Raw genomic sequence first — 17,080 nt, 5'->3', positions numbered from 1 at the left:
AGTATACCCCAGAAGGGGTTTGTTTGTTCTGTTCCACCTACAGACAGCGTGAGACACTCAGCTGGAGGGATGAGTCGCTGAAGACCTACTGAAGAAACCATCGACCAGAAGGGGGCGCTTGTGAGAAGTGGATGCTACCCCATTACCACAAACCAAGAAACAACAGGATCACATCCGACCAGAAGGGGCACTCATGAGAGGCGGGTACCGACCCTGTTACAAAGTCCATTGTCCTCATTCTGCTGATCTCATGCCTTCCTTTCCTTCTACTCATGAAATAATCATTTCATGACCACTTTCACCTACACTGCGTTCCACCTTCAGACTCACCACCAATTCCTCCCTGTTGGTCAGAATCAAGTCTGTTCCCTGGTTACTTCCTCCACTTTCTGAAACAAAAACTGTCCTCAATACATTCCAAGAACTTATTAAAAATGTTATGTTTTGCTGTATTACTTTTCCAAAAGATGTCAGGATAGTAGAAGCTCATGATCAGTACCATGTCTTGTGTTTTGGATATTTCTGTTATTTGTTCTAGAAATGCCTCATCCGCCTTCTCTTCCTAATTTGGTGATCTACTGTAGACCCCTACCATGTCGTCACCCTTTTTTTTTTTTTTACTCCTTTATCTTTACTCAGATATTTTCAACTGGTCTGGCCTCTCATTGCCTCAGAACAAGTGTATATATTCTTGAAGTTTAATGCAACACCTTTTCCCTTTTTTACCCTGCCCGCCCTTACTGAACAAGCTATACCCTTAATACCAATATTCCAGCCATGACACTTCTCACAACACCAATTAAGTCATAATTTAGCTCAGGGACTAAGACTTCCAGTTATTTATGTTTATTCCCCATAGCCCTTACATTTGTGTATAGTCAATTAGTTGTCAAGCAGATTTCCTCACTAATTTCCCTCTTGTTGCTTCTATCACCCTATCATAAGTTTCCATGTCTCCCCCCAAAACAGCTAGCCCTCTGTTAAGGTCATTTCTTTTTACACTTACCTTTGGGCTTTTATCTCCGGCACCTTTTAATCTAGTTTAAAGCCCTACATATCAAATATATTTCCCACCCACCACCCAACTTTCATTAAGAAAGCTGAACTTTTTGATCGATTTTCCAAACACAACCTCAAGGAGACTGGCTTGGAAAATGTCTGCCTGAAAGCTGACAGTTACAAGCAGATAAAAAAAGAATCAGAATGGAAACATTTAGGCAATATTATACTTGAGAGCTATATAGAAAGTCACTAAGGTGTGACAATCAGCCGGTCTGATACTTCCCCATAACACATAGAAGCAGGAACTAACCCATTTGGCCTGGGCTTAGCTATTGTGGTGATAGGCACTGTACAAAACTGTAAGCTACACAGCTACGGTGACAGTGGACAACTGGAAATCAAGACTCCAGGCACAAGACAATTAAATGGGTGTCCATATTTTTTTCACTAAAAACAGAGTAACCAGCTGAAAACCAGCATGATAGTGAGTCTCTTATACAATTCTATTGTCTGTAGGAGGTTCCTTACCTTCATTGTACGGTACTGGATTGCCAATATTTGCACCAACCACATCAGCTGTTTTCAGAACATCTAAATCCATCAATATAATCACTCTCCTACAAACACAAAGCAAGCAACAGTAAAGACTCTTGACATCTTCCTGGACACTTCTCGAGAGAGAAGCCCATATACAGCCCTAGGCTATAAATGAGTCTTTTGCATACACACAGGCACTGCAATCACTATAGAAGACAGATTTCCTGCTGAGGCACTGTCAAGAAGAAACACTCCATTATCAACTAGAGATTTAACAATTTAGTAAATGCAGGTAGAAGTGGTGTAGATTGAAACAATACAGCACTTAATCAGGAAGAGTAGACAGCCATCAGAATGATGCACATGATGTTGAGATGTAGTGATACAGTCAACATTAATGTCGGAGCACATAAAATGTGCTAGATCCCTTACAACTCTGCCCCAAATGGCATAAAACTAAATACAAGTGAGTGTCAAATAGAAAAGGTGGACTGGGGAGAAAGACAGTGACAGCAAAAGTTCACACAGTTACACATTCATGCATGTACACAATCTTGAAGGTTTGTTACCGTACCTTAATTTGCAATAGAAAGTTCAAGTACTTTACCATCTGAATACAAAACCAACCACCACCAGGGCATGTCCTCATTCACACCCTCACCCACAGCAAGTAATTTTCAGTGACTGAAATCTAATGATTACAGAGTTGGATGCATTTTATCCAGTTATATCCATTTAATTACTACACAGATATTAATATTTGCAACTAACCACATTGCAGCCAGGTACAGCAACTTTTATCTCTGCAACCCTCGAACAGCCATCACGATTACATGATGTGTCAGGAGAAACACATGCCTCCTCCCTCATGCACCATACACCCCAATGGATACACCTATTAATAATCTCTATTAATAATGACCTCTCATCCCGTATGTGAGATGCAGCAGCATCCACTAGTCAGATGCATTTGTGTGCCCATATCTAAATATACATGTATACCTTCCATCTTTCAGGCTGTTAACAATGTATCTGTTAACCTGGCAGATACAGTGGGCAGACAAGCGCTCCTCTTCAATTAGAGAGTTCAGCTGTGTAGCCAACATGAAAGCTGCAAAAAACAGAAGAAAAACCCTAAAACAACCAGCATATGCAGCCCTGAAAAGATGGCCGTCATAGCTAACTGCAGTCAATCCATTCTGGCCACTGGTCCTGCATAGATTTAAGGCCTGTCCCATTAATCATCTCACACAAACCAGTGCAATCACAAGTGAGAAAGTGTGAATATATCTCTGGAACATAAATCACTTATAACTCCCTAAAGTTTGAGAACAGAATACAACACCCTTGCAATGATATTTTGCCTTGTAGCCCAACCCACTGAAGTAAAATTTATGCAGAAAATTAGAAAAAGATAGATTAAGATGAGCTGCTAAATGGTTCTTGGACCTCACCACTATTATGATAGTCCGTTAATCACCGTTCTGTATGACTGAGCTGTTCTCCATAATTAACATGAATTCTTGGACACACTGCAACAACTCAGAAAAGCTGGATTTTGTTTGTAAGATTAAAATACGATTATAGATCCCAGAATCTAAATAAATTTAAATAAATAAATTCTATAGCCTTCACACACTCCTTTGGAACTTAGTTCAGCAGCAAAAACCACTCTGTCATTAATTCTGACAATTGGGTGCAGTTATTAGCCATGCACTTGTAAATTCTCATCACTATGAATTACTTACAGGAAAGTGTGTTCACCCCATCGCTCATCAGCACACGGTAACGAGGTGGCCCATTTCCTGTGGCTATGGCACGGATGTTCTAGAAGAAAACACTTGAATTCTTAGCCCTTATCTGATTTTATAGGCACACAGAGACAAAGTATGAGATCACACCTATTGGGGAGAGCTTACTCATAAAGCAGAAAACTAAGATAGACAGATAACAATCAATTAAAGCCAATCTCAGACGGACTAAAACATGCTTGCTCAGATTCATGCCAACGAGCCTTTCAGTGCTCCTTTGCTCACCTACAAGGCTTCCACCTCTTCATGTCTGAATTGGATTGTAAACTCATGGGAGGGGAGTTGTCAGGCACCTTATCTTTATGGACTCATAGATCAGCATGTACAATTATAAGTACACTAAGCTACGGATAATAGGAATAAAATAACACTTGAGGGAATACTCACAATGACTTGGAGGACAGGCTTTAAATTATTCTCTCCCTGCATTATGGCCTATAAAGGAAGATAGAGGATTTAATCCTTTTGATTGGAAAACATTTTTAGAGCTTTGTGACTGAGGAGATTAGCCAACAAATAACTCGACTAATTATAATAAACTGTTCCCAAAACAGGGAATCAAACTTGGTTAGTGTGCCAACAGCGTGAACATCCTCAAAATTTCTATTCATTGTATAAGCGCATCCTGATACAAGGAAAAGGACAGACCATTTGTTGAGAGAAGCATTTCACCTCAGAAATCCCTGCTCTTTATGGGAAGTGACAGGCTGATTTACTAGTTCATCAATTCTCACACAGTTGCCTGTTGAGCATTTTCAGGCAGCCGATGGAGCTGCTGCAAGTAGTTATACTTCCTACAAATTGTAACTTAGCCAAGGAACCTAGAGTTCCCAAAGAGTTCAACTATTTTTTTTAAAGTCCATCTCTTCCCTTTCCACATGTTTCTCTGTTTGTCAGGGGTGGGCAAACTTTTTGGCCCGAGGGCCACATCTGGATATGGAATTTGTATGGCGAGTCATGAATGCTCCTGAAATTGGGGGTTGGGGTGCAGGAGGGGGTGAGGGCTCCGGCTGATGGGTTGGGGGTGCAGGAGGGTGCTCTGGGCTGAGACCAAGGGGTTTGGAGGGTGGGAGGGGGATCAGGGCTGGGACAGGAGGTTGGGGCATGGGAAGGGATCAGGAGTGTAGGCTCCAGGCACATTTACCTCAAGCAGCTCCCAGAAACAGCAGCATGTCCCCTCTCCATCTCCTATGCAGAGGCACAGCCAGGTGGCTCTGCGCGCTGCCCCATCCAGAGGTGCTGCCCCTGCAGCTCCCATTGGCCATGGTTCCCGGCCAATGGGAGTTGCGGGGGTGGCAGTTGGGGAGGAGGCAGTGTGCAGAACCCTCTGGCTGCCCCTACATGTAGGTGCCAGAGGGGGGTACATGCCACTGCTTCTGGGAGCCTACAGAGCCACAGCACATGCGGAGGGGGGCAAGCCCCAGACCCCGCTCCCCAGGAGATTGAGGGCCAGATTAAAATGTCTGAAGGGCCAGATGTGGCCCCTGGGCTGTAATCTGCCCACCCCTGCTCTTTGTTGCGTATTTCTCCGGTGTTGAATTCAAGTGTGATCAAATTGGCAAAATACCAGAACTGGAGTAGTAGTAAACACGCAGGCACAGAACCAGACCGCAAACAGTACCCAAGAGTTGGGGCAGAGCGTGCTATGGGTAATTTATTTTTTGTTATACTTTGTAGGGTTGTTGCTCACTCTCTTTTGCTCATTTAACCAATTGTCAGAGGTGTGCTGAACAGATGACAAGCACTCCCTTCTAACTTTATAAACCTCAAAAATAATAGGAGTGAAATTACGGACAGGCAGCAAGAATAAAAAGCTCAGATACAGAAAGGCGGGGTTATAACTAACCAGCTGCTCCACCACTTTAAAGAAGATAGAAATCCACAGCCAGGCAGATACTATCCAGATACTATCCAGGGCCGGAAAGGGAGGTATGTGCGCCAAGGATCACTGAGGAAGTGGCCATGGAGTGAAAGAATGTAACAACCCAGGGGCGTAGTGAAGGGGCTCTCAAACTGGGGGTCATGACCCCCACGAGGAGTTTACTATGTGGGGGTCATGAGCTGTCAGTCTCCACCCCAAACCCCACTTCGCCTCCAGCATTTATAGTAGTGTTTCATATAAAAGAATTGTTTTTAATTTACAAGGGGAGGACGCACTCCGAGGCTTGCTGTAAAGGTCACCAGTATAACAGCTTGAGAACCGTAGCGAAAGCAGGTCCAGCACAGGCGCCGACTCCGTGGGTGCGCCGAGGCTGGAGCCCCCACGGGGAAAAACTGGTGAGTGCCCCCCCCACCCCGCCTGAGCGCCCCGCCCCGGCTCCCCTGAGCGCCCCGCCCCCCCGAGCGCCCCGCTCCGCCCCGGCCCCCCTGAGCGCCCCCCGCCCCACCCGAGCGCGCCGCCCCCCCTGAGCGCCCCCCGCTCCGCCCCGCCCCGGCTCCCCCGAGCGCGCCGCCCTCCCGAGCGCCCCCCGCCCCGCTCCGGCCCCCCTGAGCGCCCCCCGCCCCGCCCGAGCGCGCCGCCCCCCCTGAGCGCCCCCCGCTCCGCCCCGCCCCGGCTCCCCCGAGCGCGCCGCCCCCCCGAGCGCCCCCCGCCCCGCTCCGCTCCGCCCCGGCCCCCCTGAGCGCCCCCCGCCCCGCCCGAGCGCGCCGCCCCCCCTGAGCGCCCCCCGCCCCGCCCCCCCGAGCGCCCCCCGCTCCGCCCCGCCCCGGCTCCCCCGAGCGCGCCGCCCCCCCGAGCGCCCCCCGCCCCGCTCCGCTCCGCCCCGGCCCCCCCGAGCGCCCCCCGCCCCGCCCGAGCGCGCCGCCCCCCCTGAGCGCCCCCCGCCCCGCCCCCCCGAGCGCCCCCCGCTCCGCCCCGGCTCCCCCGAGCGCCCCCCGCCCCGCCCGAGCGCGCCGCCCCCCTCCCCGGCTCCCCCGAGCGCGAAGCGGTGGCGAGCGCCGGGAGGGAGGCGGAGGAGCGGGGGTGGGGCGGGGATTTGGGGCGGGGTCCAATAGGGGCGGGGGGAGTGGAACTGAGGCAGTGACTTTGGGGGCAGGGACGGAGGGCGCGGGCACCCCCCGGCGCCATGAGGAGCTGGCGCCTCTGAGGGCCCGAGCGGGGTGAAGGGGCCCGTCCGGCCGCTTCCGAGAGCGCTCGGGGGCCCCGCCCCAGCCGAGAGCAGTTACTCCCCTCGGCGCCGTGCGCTACCCTGCCTAGCCTCTGGGGGGCCACAGCACACAGGGGCCCCTGCCCCCCGAGCACTGACCACGCCCATCTCGCCTCCCCGGGGCCCAGCCCCCACTCCTTCCCGCGGGAGGAGGTGGAACCGCGGCCGGCCGGGCGGGCTCCGGGCGGGCCGGGCGCCCGCTCCCCCGAAGCTCCTCACCGCGATGGCCCCCTCGCTCAGCCGCGCGCTCATGGTGCGTAGCCTCCCCGAGCGCGACCTCTTCGCACTCCCGCCAAACCCTCTCTCTTGCCGCTCAGCCGTCGCGCGGCGCCACCCCCTCAGCACGTACGCTCCGCACGTAGAGACGTCACCGGTGCGACACTCGCTATTGGCTGGCGTGCTCTGTACGGCGGAAATGATTCTCCGGCCTGTCGTCTGTGTGCGCCGCCATGGGCTCCTCCTGACTGACTGACTGCGAGTCCCGCGGCTGAGGAGCGTGAGGGAGAGAGCCGCGCCGGGCGGGGCCGAGCAGGCGGGGCCGTGTAGCCGTCTCGGGGCTGGGTGCGGGTCGGGGGGAGCTCAGCGGCCCGTGTCTCCAGGCGCGGGAGGGGTCCGTGCGCTGCCCGGCCCCGTCTCCCGGGCTGCTGGGAGCGTCGGGCGCCGTGTCCCGGGGGGCCCCGGTGGGGCCGGGACTCGCTCCCTCGCCCACCCCGCCGCGGCGGGGACGCGGCCCCGCTGCTCCTGACCCCGCTGCTGCCGGCTCGCAGGGCGGCTCTGTCCAGCCGGGGTCTTCCCGCCATGGATCTGCCCGCGGAGAAGTGGAAGGCGTACGCCCGTCGGAGGTGGGCCTCGCTGGAGCCCGGCCTGCGGGAGCAGCTGTCTCTGGCCGTGCCGCCTCGGGACACCTTCCTCCTCTGCCTGCCTCTCTTCCAGTGAGTAGCCGCCGGCCCGGCGCGGCCCGGCCCGGCCCGGCCCGTGTGGCCGCCGGCCCGGCGCGGCCCGTGTGGCCGCCGGCCCGGCCCGTGTGGCCGCCGGCCCGGCCCGGCCCGGCCCGTGTGGCCGCCGGCCCGGCCCGGCCTGTCCCGTGTGGCCGCCGGCCCGTGACGCCGAGCTTTCCGTCTCCCCGCAGAGCCGCGGACGAAGAATTTTTGCGCAGACTGGCGCTCAGAAACGGGGTGGGAAAGGATCCGAGAGCTGCCCTTTTCTACAAGCAGGAGGGGAACAAGAGGTTTCAGGAAAGGGAATACGCGGCTGCACGAGTCCTCTATTCCAAGGTAGAGGTTCCCAGTCGTTCACGCCGATGGAAACACGGGTGCTTTGAGGGCTTCAGCCCCAGTTCATCTCCCGGTAGGCGGGTTTGATGTGGGGATAACTTCCCTGGGACTCCCCAGGCATGCTGAGGTGTTTGTGGCTGTTGGGACGGATGTCTAATGCGGTTGCGTAAGGTGAGCAAGGAAACGGCATTCTGCGGCGCCCTCGGGTAAAACAGTCAGGAGAAGTTTCGTTCTGCGCGTTCCCTGCATGTAGCCGGTCCGTCTTCTCTCGGAACGGCTGTAACCTGACCACGTGTTAGTCCCAGCTCTGCTCTGCGCTTGGCCAAGCCGCTGGTTGCTCTTTGCTCAGTCTGGAAAGGTACTAGCAGTTTCAACTCCCAGTGATTTTCACAGGAGCTGAGAATGCTCTGCACCATTCAGGATTGGATCTATGATCTCTGTGTTCTCTAGTTTCTATATATGCAAAATAAAAACATATAACACTCACAATAACTCACAAAAACACTCACAAGGGTGTTGAGGCTTAATTTATAGGCTTCTGTACAGTGTATTCACAAAAAGAAAAGGAGTACTAGTGGCACCTGAGAGACTAACCAATTTATTTGAGCACAAGCTTTCGTGAGCTACAGCTCACTTCATCGGATGTAACTTCAGCTGTAGCTCACAAAAGCTTCTGCTCAAATAAATTGGTTAGTCTCTCAGGTGCCACTAGTACTCCTTTTCTTTTTGCGAATACAGACTAATACGGCTGCTACTCTGAAACCTGTGTATTGTGATCCTTGGATGGAAGACTCTAGAGAAGGGCAAATTATTATGATTGATAGATTTTTAAAGCCAGAAAGGGCCTTTCTAATCATCTAATCTGACCTCCTACAGAACACAGGCCATAGAACTTCATCCAGTAATTCCTACATCAAATACATTCTTTGTGATTAAGCTATAGTGTGTCTTTAAAAGGACATCCAGTTTTGGTTTAAAGATTTCAAGTGATGGAAAATCCACCATGTCCTTAGGCAAATTGTTCCAGTGGTTGGTTGATCTCTCTGTTAAAATTTTGCAATGTGTTTCAAGTCTGAATTTAGTCTAACAGAAAAAGGCATAATGAAGTGTTCGTGTGCAAGTACTTATAGACTGATTGAGTCATCTTTTAACCATATAGTAACTAAATAGATTGAGCTTCTTAAGTCTTTTGCTGTAAGGCAGGATTTTCAGAACTTGAGTAATTTTTCCATTTTCTGAATCCTCTCCAATTTATCAACATCTCTCTTTGAAGAGTAGGCATCAAAATCAGGAATACTATTCCAGTAATGGATTCACTAATGTAATCTACAGAGATAAACTACCTCCCTGCTCCTCTGTATTTCCCTGTTTATATATCCAAGAATCTCACAAGCCCTCCTAACCCCGTTATGATGTGGAATAAAGGTGGAAGAGGTCAAGATAAGCAAGATTGGGAATGAAAATCTCCAGTACACTAATCCAATGGTTGGCACATAACAGGTTGAATTGACTCTTTACCCCACTACTCTCCCTTTCCCAGCCCTGACCACGCACATTTCATGTCCCAGAACCCAAGCTGCCCATAGAACATATACCAGTCACTCTTTCTCAATGTGCCAACTACTCTTTTTGGTCTTTGCAGGCAGTGTCCCACAACAGCCCAGAAATGTCATTGTGTTATGCCAATCGCTCTGCAGCCCTCTTTCACTTGGGTCAGTTTGAGGTAAGTCCTAGATTTGACAGAATCAAGGACAACCCAGCAGCTATTCATTTTGAAAACTGGGTATAGAGAATCCGGTAATGGCAGTGAAGTTTTTGCAGCTATTCAATTGTGTTTTATATGCTGTGCCACAACTTCAAAAAAGTGGCATGCTGTGTGTTTCTGAAGGTGCCAGCACTGCGTAATCCCCCTATATGTTGCCCAAAAGACAGCAGCAGTCGGGCTAGTTGAAGGTGTTAAAATGAAGTGCCACTAAATTGGAAAAGGCCATACCTCAGTGGGAGACCATTGCTCAACATTGTGTGCTCTTGGTTCAAAATAGCCTAAGATGGCATTTGGGGATGGCTAGAGTAGGATTTCTCTTTTGGAACCTGAGCAGTGGGTGATATTAATCTGGTTTGTAATGTGTTCTTGCTGCTGTTTTTGTAATGGTTTTTATGGTATAGTTTTAGTGGATGACAAGGGTGCCTAGGACTTGGTGTTGTGTCCTTTGCTCTTTATATAGCAAACATAATGTGAAGAAACCACACTGGCACAGTGAAGTCCATATCACCATATTTACTAACTGTATACAACATGCAGTGCCTACCTACATTTATACACTGCTGCTCTGCATTCCAGTAGCTTTTAAAACCTAGAAGAGAGGGAAAGCCAGTAGAGGTCTTACTAACTAATTAAAGCTATATTATCCAAGCCCTGTACACTAGACCTAGGATAGGTGTTCTTGTGTTTATTTAAATCCAAATTAAGATGACTAAAGAACAAAGTTTAAATACCAGAACAAGAGGCCGTGGTCCGATATGGTTTTAAAACTGCTTCAAACTGCAGGTGCTTTTCTGAATTCCTGCAGAGTCTCTTCACCCTTTCTCTCTGTGGGATGGTCTCACTTTTAAAGTGGCAGCACTGTATAAGACTTTACTGTGACCCCTGTTCAGTCATGGACCAGAAACTTAGTTAATGCAGTTCTAAATAAATGAAATGTGCCCAATCTCAGATGAGGCAGAAGAGTAAAAATCTTTCAGGCATTTTTCAAAGTCATTTAAAACGTCTCTTGTATTCGCTTCCAGGATTGTCTGGAAGACATTGACAGGGCTCAAGCCCAGGGCTATCCAGACAGATTGCAGCCTAAGATCTTGCTGCGGAAAACTGAGTGTCTGCTTCTTCTGGGAAGATTACAGGAGGCAGCAGGGGTCATCAGCAAGGTGGAGAGTAAAATAGCTATGGATCAGAGTCTGACTAGTACCACACGCCAGATTTTGCTAAGAAAAATCAGCCAACTTAAAGTGAAAGCACATGAGAAGGAGAGTAGCCCACTATCGGTGCCGGAAGCACTCAGCAAAACTCAAAAGGACTTGGAATTCTGGGAAGAAAATGGTAAAATTTCAAGTGCATCTTCATCTGTGAGCTTGAACTTTAACTCCTGCAAAGGACGTCATCTGGTTGCCACCAAAGATATTCTGCCAGGGGAGAACTTGGTGAAAGAGGAGGCCTTTGTAAGTGTGCTCAGCCCAGGGAAGGGTCTGTTGCTCCAGGACAGTGCTGAAACAACATGGGATACTAGGGTAACTAATGGGGACCTCCACTGTCATCGCTGCTTGAAGCAGCTCTTGGCTTCAGTGCCCTGCGGGGGGTGTAGCTATGCCAAGTACTGCAGCAAGAAGTGTGCACAGCTGGCATGGGAGCACTATCACAGTACAGAGTGCCCATTAGGGGCACTGCTGCTCACACTAGGGGTCTTCTCCCATGTTGCCTTAAGAACTGTTCTAGTGGCTGGATTTGCAGAGGTTAGCAGCTTAGTGAAGCAGTTTCATGGAGATGACAAGGAACTTTACAAGGCTGAAGCCAGAGGTAAGAGTCTGGATGAGACACGAGATTCCACAGCTGGCATGGAGGGTCTCTCTGAGAAACCAAAGCCTTTGATTCCTGGTTGTGAGGATGATGGACAGTACCAGGGTTCTTACCAAGCTGTCTTCAACCTTTTGACCCATGCTGAAAAGCACAGCCCTGAACACAAGTTCCTTTGCAGCCTGAGCATAATAGCCATATGCAAGAAACTGCTCAACACAGATCTGACCATTTTTAGTCAGGAGTCATGTGAGAGCCAGTCCAAACTGAAAGCACATGTGAAGTTGTCTGCTGAATTGTCTCCGGAGCTGAAGATTCTGGGAGAAGCAATGCTGAGGCATATGTTGCAGCTGCAATGTAATGCTCAAGCAGTGACTGCAATCCGGGAGTCAGGTCAGTGAGAAACTGTACTCTTCTCTCTTGTCCTCGTTGGATTGTCCTTTGGGAGGGATATAGTAAATGGATGAGCACTCTTAGAGATCACACTGCACTCGCATAAACTTTGTGTAAGTATCTTATCTCCCTAAAACCTCATAATCTCTTTTACAATGGAAACTTCCTTATTCTTTCCTAGTGGTATGCCCAGCATAGACTCATACAAATGTAGGGCTAGAAGTGACCTCAAGAAATCGTCAAGTCCAGCCCCCTGTGCTGCGACAGGACCAAGTAAACTTAGATCATCCCTGCCAGATGTTTGTCCAACCTGTTTTTAAAAACTTGCAATGATGGAGATATCACTACCTCCCTTGGAAGTCCATACCAGAGCTTTACTATCATTATAAGTGAAAAGTTTTTCCTGATATCTAACCTAAATCTCCAGGACTGCAGATTAAGCCCTTTATTCCTTGTCCTACCTTCATGGAGAACAATTGATCACCATCCTCTTTATAACAGCCCTTAAAATATGTGAAGACTGTTTTCAACACCCCACCCCACCACCCCTGCCAGTCTTCTTTTCTCAACTGAATGACCATGTTTTTAACCTTTCCTTCTAAAAGGTTTAGAAAATCTGATTTGTCATTTTTATTGCTCTCCTCTGCACACTCTCCAATTTATCCACATCTTTCCTAAACTGTGGTACCCAGAAATGGACACAGTACTCCAGCTGAGGCCTAACCAGTGCCAATAAAGTGGGACAGTTACCGCCTGCATCTTATTCATAATGCTCCTGTATATACACCCTAGAAAGATACTAGCCTTTTTCACAGCTGCATCACATTGTGGACTCATTCAATTTGTAATCCATTATAACTCCCAGATTCTGTTCAACAGTACTACCAACTAGCCAGTTATTTCCCATTTTGTAGTTGTGCATTTGATTTTTCTTTCCTAAGTGGAGTACTTTGCACTTATCTTTATTAAATTTCATCTTGTTGAATTCAGACCAATTCTCCGATTTTTCAAGGTTGTTTTGAATTGTAATCCTGTCTTCTAAAGTACTTGCAACCACTCCCAGGTTGTTGTCATCTGCAAATTTTATAAGCATACTCTCCATTCTGTTATCCAAGTCCTTAATGAAAATATTGTATAGTACTGAATCCAGGACTGACCCCTGCAGAACCCCACTGGATATGCCCTCCCAGTTTGACCGTGAACCACTGATAACTACTCTGAGTACAGTCTTTCAGCCAATTTTGCACCCAGCTTATGATGATTTCATCTAGACCACATTTCCCTAGTTTGATAGATAACTAAGCTTGGAAGGATTAGATTTTTTTCAGCAAATATAAGTAAACATCAGTTTCACCATACACATAGAAACAAACAAAATACTTCTATCAAAATTTACAAATAGGGAAAGTAAGAAAAATGCTGCTTGAGAACTATTTTGATTTGAGTTTGATTTAAGGATATTTACTTTGTATATTTTCACATGGGATGTTGACAGTTTGTGTTTTAACAGCTATAAAGCTTTAACTTTTTAAATCTCAATGTCTACTGCCATTTAATGATTCTGACTCCCCCATAATTTCTCATAGCTGTGAAAATTTAAATTAATATAAATCGAAAAAATTGCTTATTACCCATAATTTTGCACACATGAACGTTTAAATTGATAAAAATGGGGGGGAAATGCTTAAAAATAGACATCTATTGGCAGAATTAGATTATTTTTTATCTTTTTATAATGTCAAATATAATGACATTATAGAGTAGACCTTAGGGAATCTGCTCTTCGTTTGGATGCAGGGAGAAATGATTTGGATGCAAAGATTTCTAAATTTACAATTTTAAGTTCTGTTTTTAAAAATATTTCAGTTAAACAGCAGCTAAACCAAATATTTAAACTTAGTATTTGTATTATAGTAGCAGTCTAGAAGAATAGAACTTACCTTCAGCAGTCTAGAAACTCTTTGCTTTCCCTGTGGATTCAAATGGGGAGCTGATTACCCAAAACCATCTCCACATGGTCAGACTGTGAGCATGGCAGCTTTCAAATTTGTTTAGTAATTATTCTTTTATTATCACATTAAAACACCAAAAACTTTTTTTTGCTGCTGATGTTTTGCTGTGATTAGATTCAGTGCCTGGAATATAAGCAAAGTAGGTCACTAGGTCTGATTTCGTGATGTATTTGGCCCTTTTTATGTTGTGTGGTCTTTAGAGTCTGGAGACAGCATTGTTGCAGATAGTGAGGAGGTGCGCCTGGCCACAGCCCTCTTCCCTGTCACCAGCCTCCTGAACCATTCCTGTGACCCTAATACTAGCGTGACTTTCAGTGGGACTGCTGTCAGAGTCAGGGCATCGCAGCCAATCCCAAGAGGGCAAGAGATTTTCCATTGCTATGGTAAGTTGCAGTCCCTTTCAGGAATACATAGGGTACACAAGTGACCTTTCACCTCTGCAGTCCCTGCAGTATCATGGCCACAAGGGTAACATTTCCAAACATGTGTTTGGAGTTTGTCTCTGTTCTATCCACACATGCATGTGTGTGCACAACCCTGCATCAATGACCTCAGCATGAGACCTCCTATTCCTGCCGTTTATCTCTTACGGTCACTCTCTAGTTGCATCTCAAGATGTGGGACCCACAGTCTATAGCCCTGACATAGAGGCACTGGGCCACACCAACCCCTTCTTCAATCCCATTAATTTCACTGCAAGGCCTCCGATGTGGGTAGGAAATCCAAAATGTAATGAAGCCGCAGATTAAATAGGTTTCAGAGTGGTAGCTGTGTTAGTCTGTATCAGCAAAAAAAACCGAGGAATACTTGTGGCACCTTAGAGACTAACAAATTTACCCAAATACATTTGTTAGTCTCTAAGGTGCCACAAGTACTCCTCGGTTTTTTTTGCTGATACAGACTAACACAGCTACCACTCTGAAACCTAACAAATGTATTTGGGTATATTTGTTAGTCTCTAAGGTGCCACAAGTATTCCTCGTTTTTTTTACAGATTATATATTCCCTCTCAATCCATGGCAGGGTGGATTTTAGTCTGTAGTTAGGTATCCAACTTCCCTGCTTTCTTAATGTATCATCTCTTTGACTCATTATCATCCCTTTGTAGGGCCTCACCGATGCAGAATGAGGGCTGCTGAGAGGCGGCAACGGCTCCTTTGTCAGTATTTCTTTGAGTGTCAATGCCAGGCCTGCCTGGATGAGTTGGGGTCTGATGTCACAGGCATAGTAGCCACAACGGATATATTCTGCTGTTCCAGCTGCCATGCTTCAATGCAGGTAACTTTCATAATCACAACTGTGTAACTTTTGAAATGTTAGTAAAACTAAATGTTCTCTGCACTCTGGCATTGTACTGTGAGGGGCAAGGTGGGGATCTGAGTCCAGGGCCCCTGCTCTTCGGACTAGGCAGAAGTGAGGGATGGTCTCGTTATTCTCTAGCAACCCTCTTGGAAGACTTGTACTTCTCCAGCCTGTCCAGAGGGAAAGGTTGCCACAATCAAGGGGTCCCACTCAAGTACTGTGTTCTCCCCACCCTCCTAATCTTCCAGATGTTTGGAAACCCCTTAATGTGTCTGCCTTGTGCCCTTGCTCTCAGTAATCCCTTCACAAAACCCACTTCTCAAGGAAGGTTTATAAACTAAAAACAGTCCTACTAGGGTCCTAATAGGATCTGCGCATTACTCTCTCTTGCAACCACAAGATCATATGATCTTTGGCCTAATCCTCCACCAGCCTCCTGGTGGTCTCTTTTCCTGTTGGTCTGGTCTGGTCTTCAGATTGTAAGCTCTTAGGGTAGAGACTCTGTTTCATCTCTTTTTGTAAAATACCCTGCACAGCCATGTTGCTGTTTTAGAAGTTAAAAAACAACTGTAGAGCTATGAGCCATCAAGAAAGAGGGAAGAGAAAGTGTGTGTTTTCTGTGAAGATTAATTGGGTGGCCCATGCCCTATTTTGGCCGTATCTAAGTGGGCTCAGGCTGGCACCATTGCCAGGGCTACTCCTTCAGCTTTCTTCCAGAGATCTGAAGATATAACACCAGCACACAGACAGGCCCCTTTGTTTAAAGTGTGGCTGGGAAACAGTGCAATAGCCCTGTAATACACTATGGGGCGTAGAGATACACAACTCTATGCTTTCTGTGTGCAAAAATTATTGTAAAGGTGGCTTGGTCTAGATAATTTAGTCCTGCCTTGAGTGCAGGGGCTGGACTTGACCTCTTGAGGTCCCTATGATTCTGTGACTTCCACAGGGGGAAGCTGTGCTTCGCTGTTCCAGTGGTGCTTGTACACTCTTGGTTGGCAGGGATTACCTCCTACACCAGTTATGGGACCTTCAGCTGCAAGTTAAAACAGCACTGGGACTTCTCCAAGACAACCAGCCCAGTAAGAGAGCCAGCCATCTGTCTTGGACGTTGTTCAGTTCATTACACAAGTAATCTTTATAGCAAGATCCTGGTCCCAGCCACCAGATGGCAGTTTTGCCCAAGCATTTAGGTACTGCTGATATGAAGCTGGAATCCCTGGGAGCACAAGTGGTAGGCTGCTTATGCTGCTGATCAGACTGGGAGGCTAAATCTCATGTTTGCTCCACTGGAATATGAGGGAATTCAGGGAAATGTTGAAGGTTTGGGCCCAGACCCTATGTTCCAGAAGGTCCCCCTGCCCCCGGTGACTCTGCATTAGGTCAGACAGGCTTCAGACTGAAATAGAAATGGTGACCCTAGATAATTCTGCAAGAACAACATATAAAGTCCAGGGCTAACTGCTCAAGGCTGGGGGGTGGGAATAGATGGACCCAATCTCACTTCATAGACCATGGCTAGCTGGCAACTGAAATGGGTTCATGTCTTGTGGAAAAGTGCTTTTGTTCCCTGGATTTGCAGATCAGGCTGTTGAGCTGCTGATGAGGTGCCGGATGGATGCAGAGAACTTCCTGTCTGCAGAGCACATGCTGGTGGGCGAGATTGAGGATCACCTGGCACAGGGTTATGCCACACTTGGTAAGATGTCTTCCTGTCGCCTCTGGGGTCATTTTTGTATGGCTGGCCTATTAATTCTAATGTCAGTAGAAGGAGATTCCCTGATTAGTCTGTTCCCTTTCTCACCTCCCTTCTCTTATTGCAGCCCACTAAACTCACATAGCGGAATCTTCTTAGGAATCTAGTTTTAGCCACAGTCTCTATTCCCAGCCAACAGGGACTGGCTGTGTGACCTTGTGTGCCTCAGTTTCCCACTCTGTACAATAAGGATAACACCCCTCTGTGAGTCTTAGTTCACTAAAGTTGTAAAGTCCTTTGAGTTCCTTCCAGTGGCTATAGAAAGGGAGCTTTAATAATCCA

General features: G+C 47.8%; 2 protein-coding genes across 12 annotated transcripts in view; one reads left to right on the top strand and one right to left on the bottom strand.

Moving 5' to 3' along the window:
• RPA1 (replication protein A1) overlaps positions 1–7,471 on the bottom strand; it is a 46,597-nt gene extending 39,126 nt beyond the window's left edge. For 4 of the 6 annotated variants that reach the window (XM_078849208.1, XM_078849212.1, XM_078849213.1 and 1 more), the window contains exons 1-5: positions 6,716–6,839; positions 3,738–3,785; positions 3,288–3,366; positions 2,542–2,650; positions 1,531–1,619 (exon numbers count right to left, since the gene is read on the bottom strand). In XM_078849208.1, coding sequence (XP_078705334.1) covers positions 1,531–1,619; positions 2,542–2,650; positions 3,288–3,366; positions 3,738–3,785; positions 6,716–6,748 — 358 coding nt within the window. In that variant the 5' untranslated portion in view covers positions 6,749–6,839. The other 2 variants (XM_078849209.1, XM_078849210.1) reach the window with 2 other exon arrangements.
• The window catches only part of SMYD4 (SET and MYND domain containing 4), a 37,334-nt gene continuing 27,115 nt past the window's right edge, over positions 6,862–17,080 (top strand). For 2 of the 6 annotated variants that reach the window (XM_073316107.2, XM_073316108.2), the window contains exons 1-8: positions 6,864–7,428; positions 7,626–7,770; positions 9,413–9,493; positions 10,558–11,728; positions 13,941–14,123; positions 14,849–15,018; positions 15,992–16,124; positions 16,625–16,741. In XM_073316107.2, coding sequence (XP_073172208.2) covers positions 7,295–7,428; positions 7,626–7,770; positions 9,413–9,493; positions 10,558–11,728; positions 13,941–14,123; positions 14,849–15,018; positions 15,992–16,124; positions 16,625–16,741 — 2,134 coding nt within the window. In that variant the 5' untranslated portion in view covers positions 6,864–7,294. Of the gene's footprint in view, positions 7,429–7,625; positions 7,771–7,845; positions 7,942–9,412; positions 9,494–10,557; positions 11,729–13,940; positions 14,124–14,848; positions 15,019–15,991; positions 16,125–16,624; positions 16,742–17,080 lie in introns of those variants that run through there. The other 4 variants (XM_073316109.2, XM_073316110.2, XM_073316112.2 and 1 more) reach the window with 4 other exon arrangements.

Source organism: Lepidochelys kempii, chromosome 17 (genome assembly GCF_965140285.1).
Source record: "Lepidochelys kempii isolate rLepKem1 chromosome 17, rLepKem1.hap1, whole genome shotgun sequence".
Classification (NCBI taxonomy): Eukaryota; Metazoa; Chordata; order Testudines; family Cheloniidae; genus Lepidochelys; species Lepidochelys kempii.
Note: the sequence above shows the minus strand (reverse complement) of the source record. Positions and strands in the feature narration are given on the sequence as shown.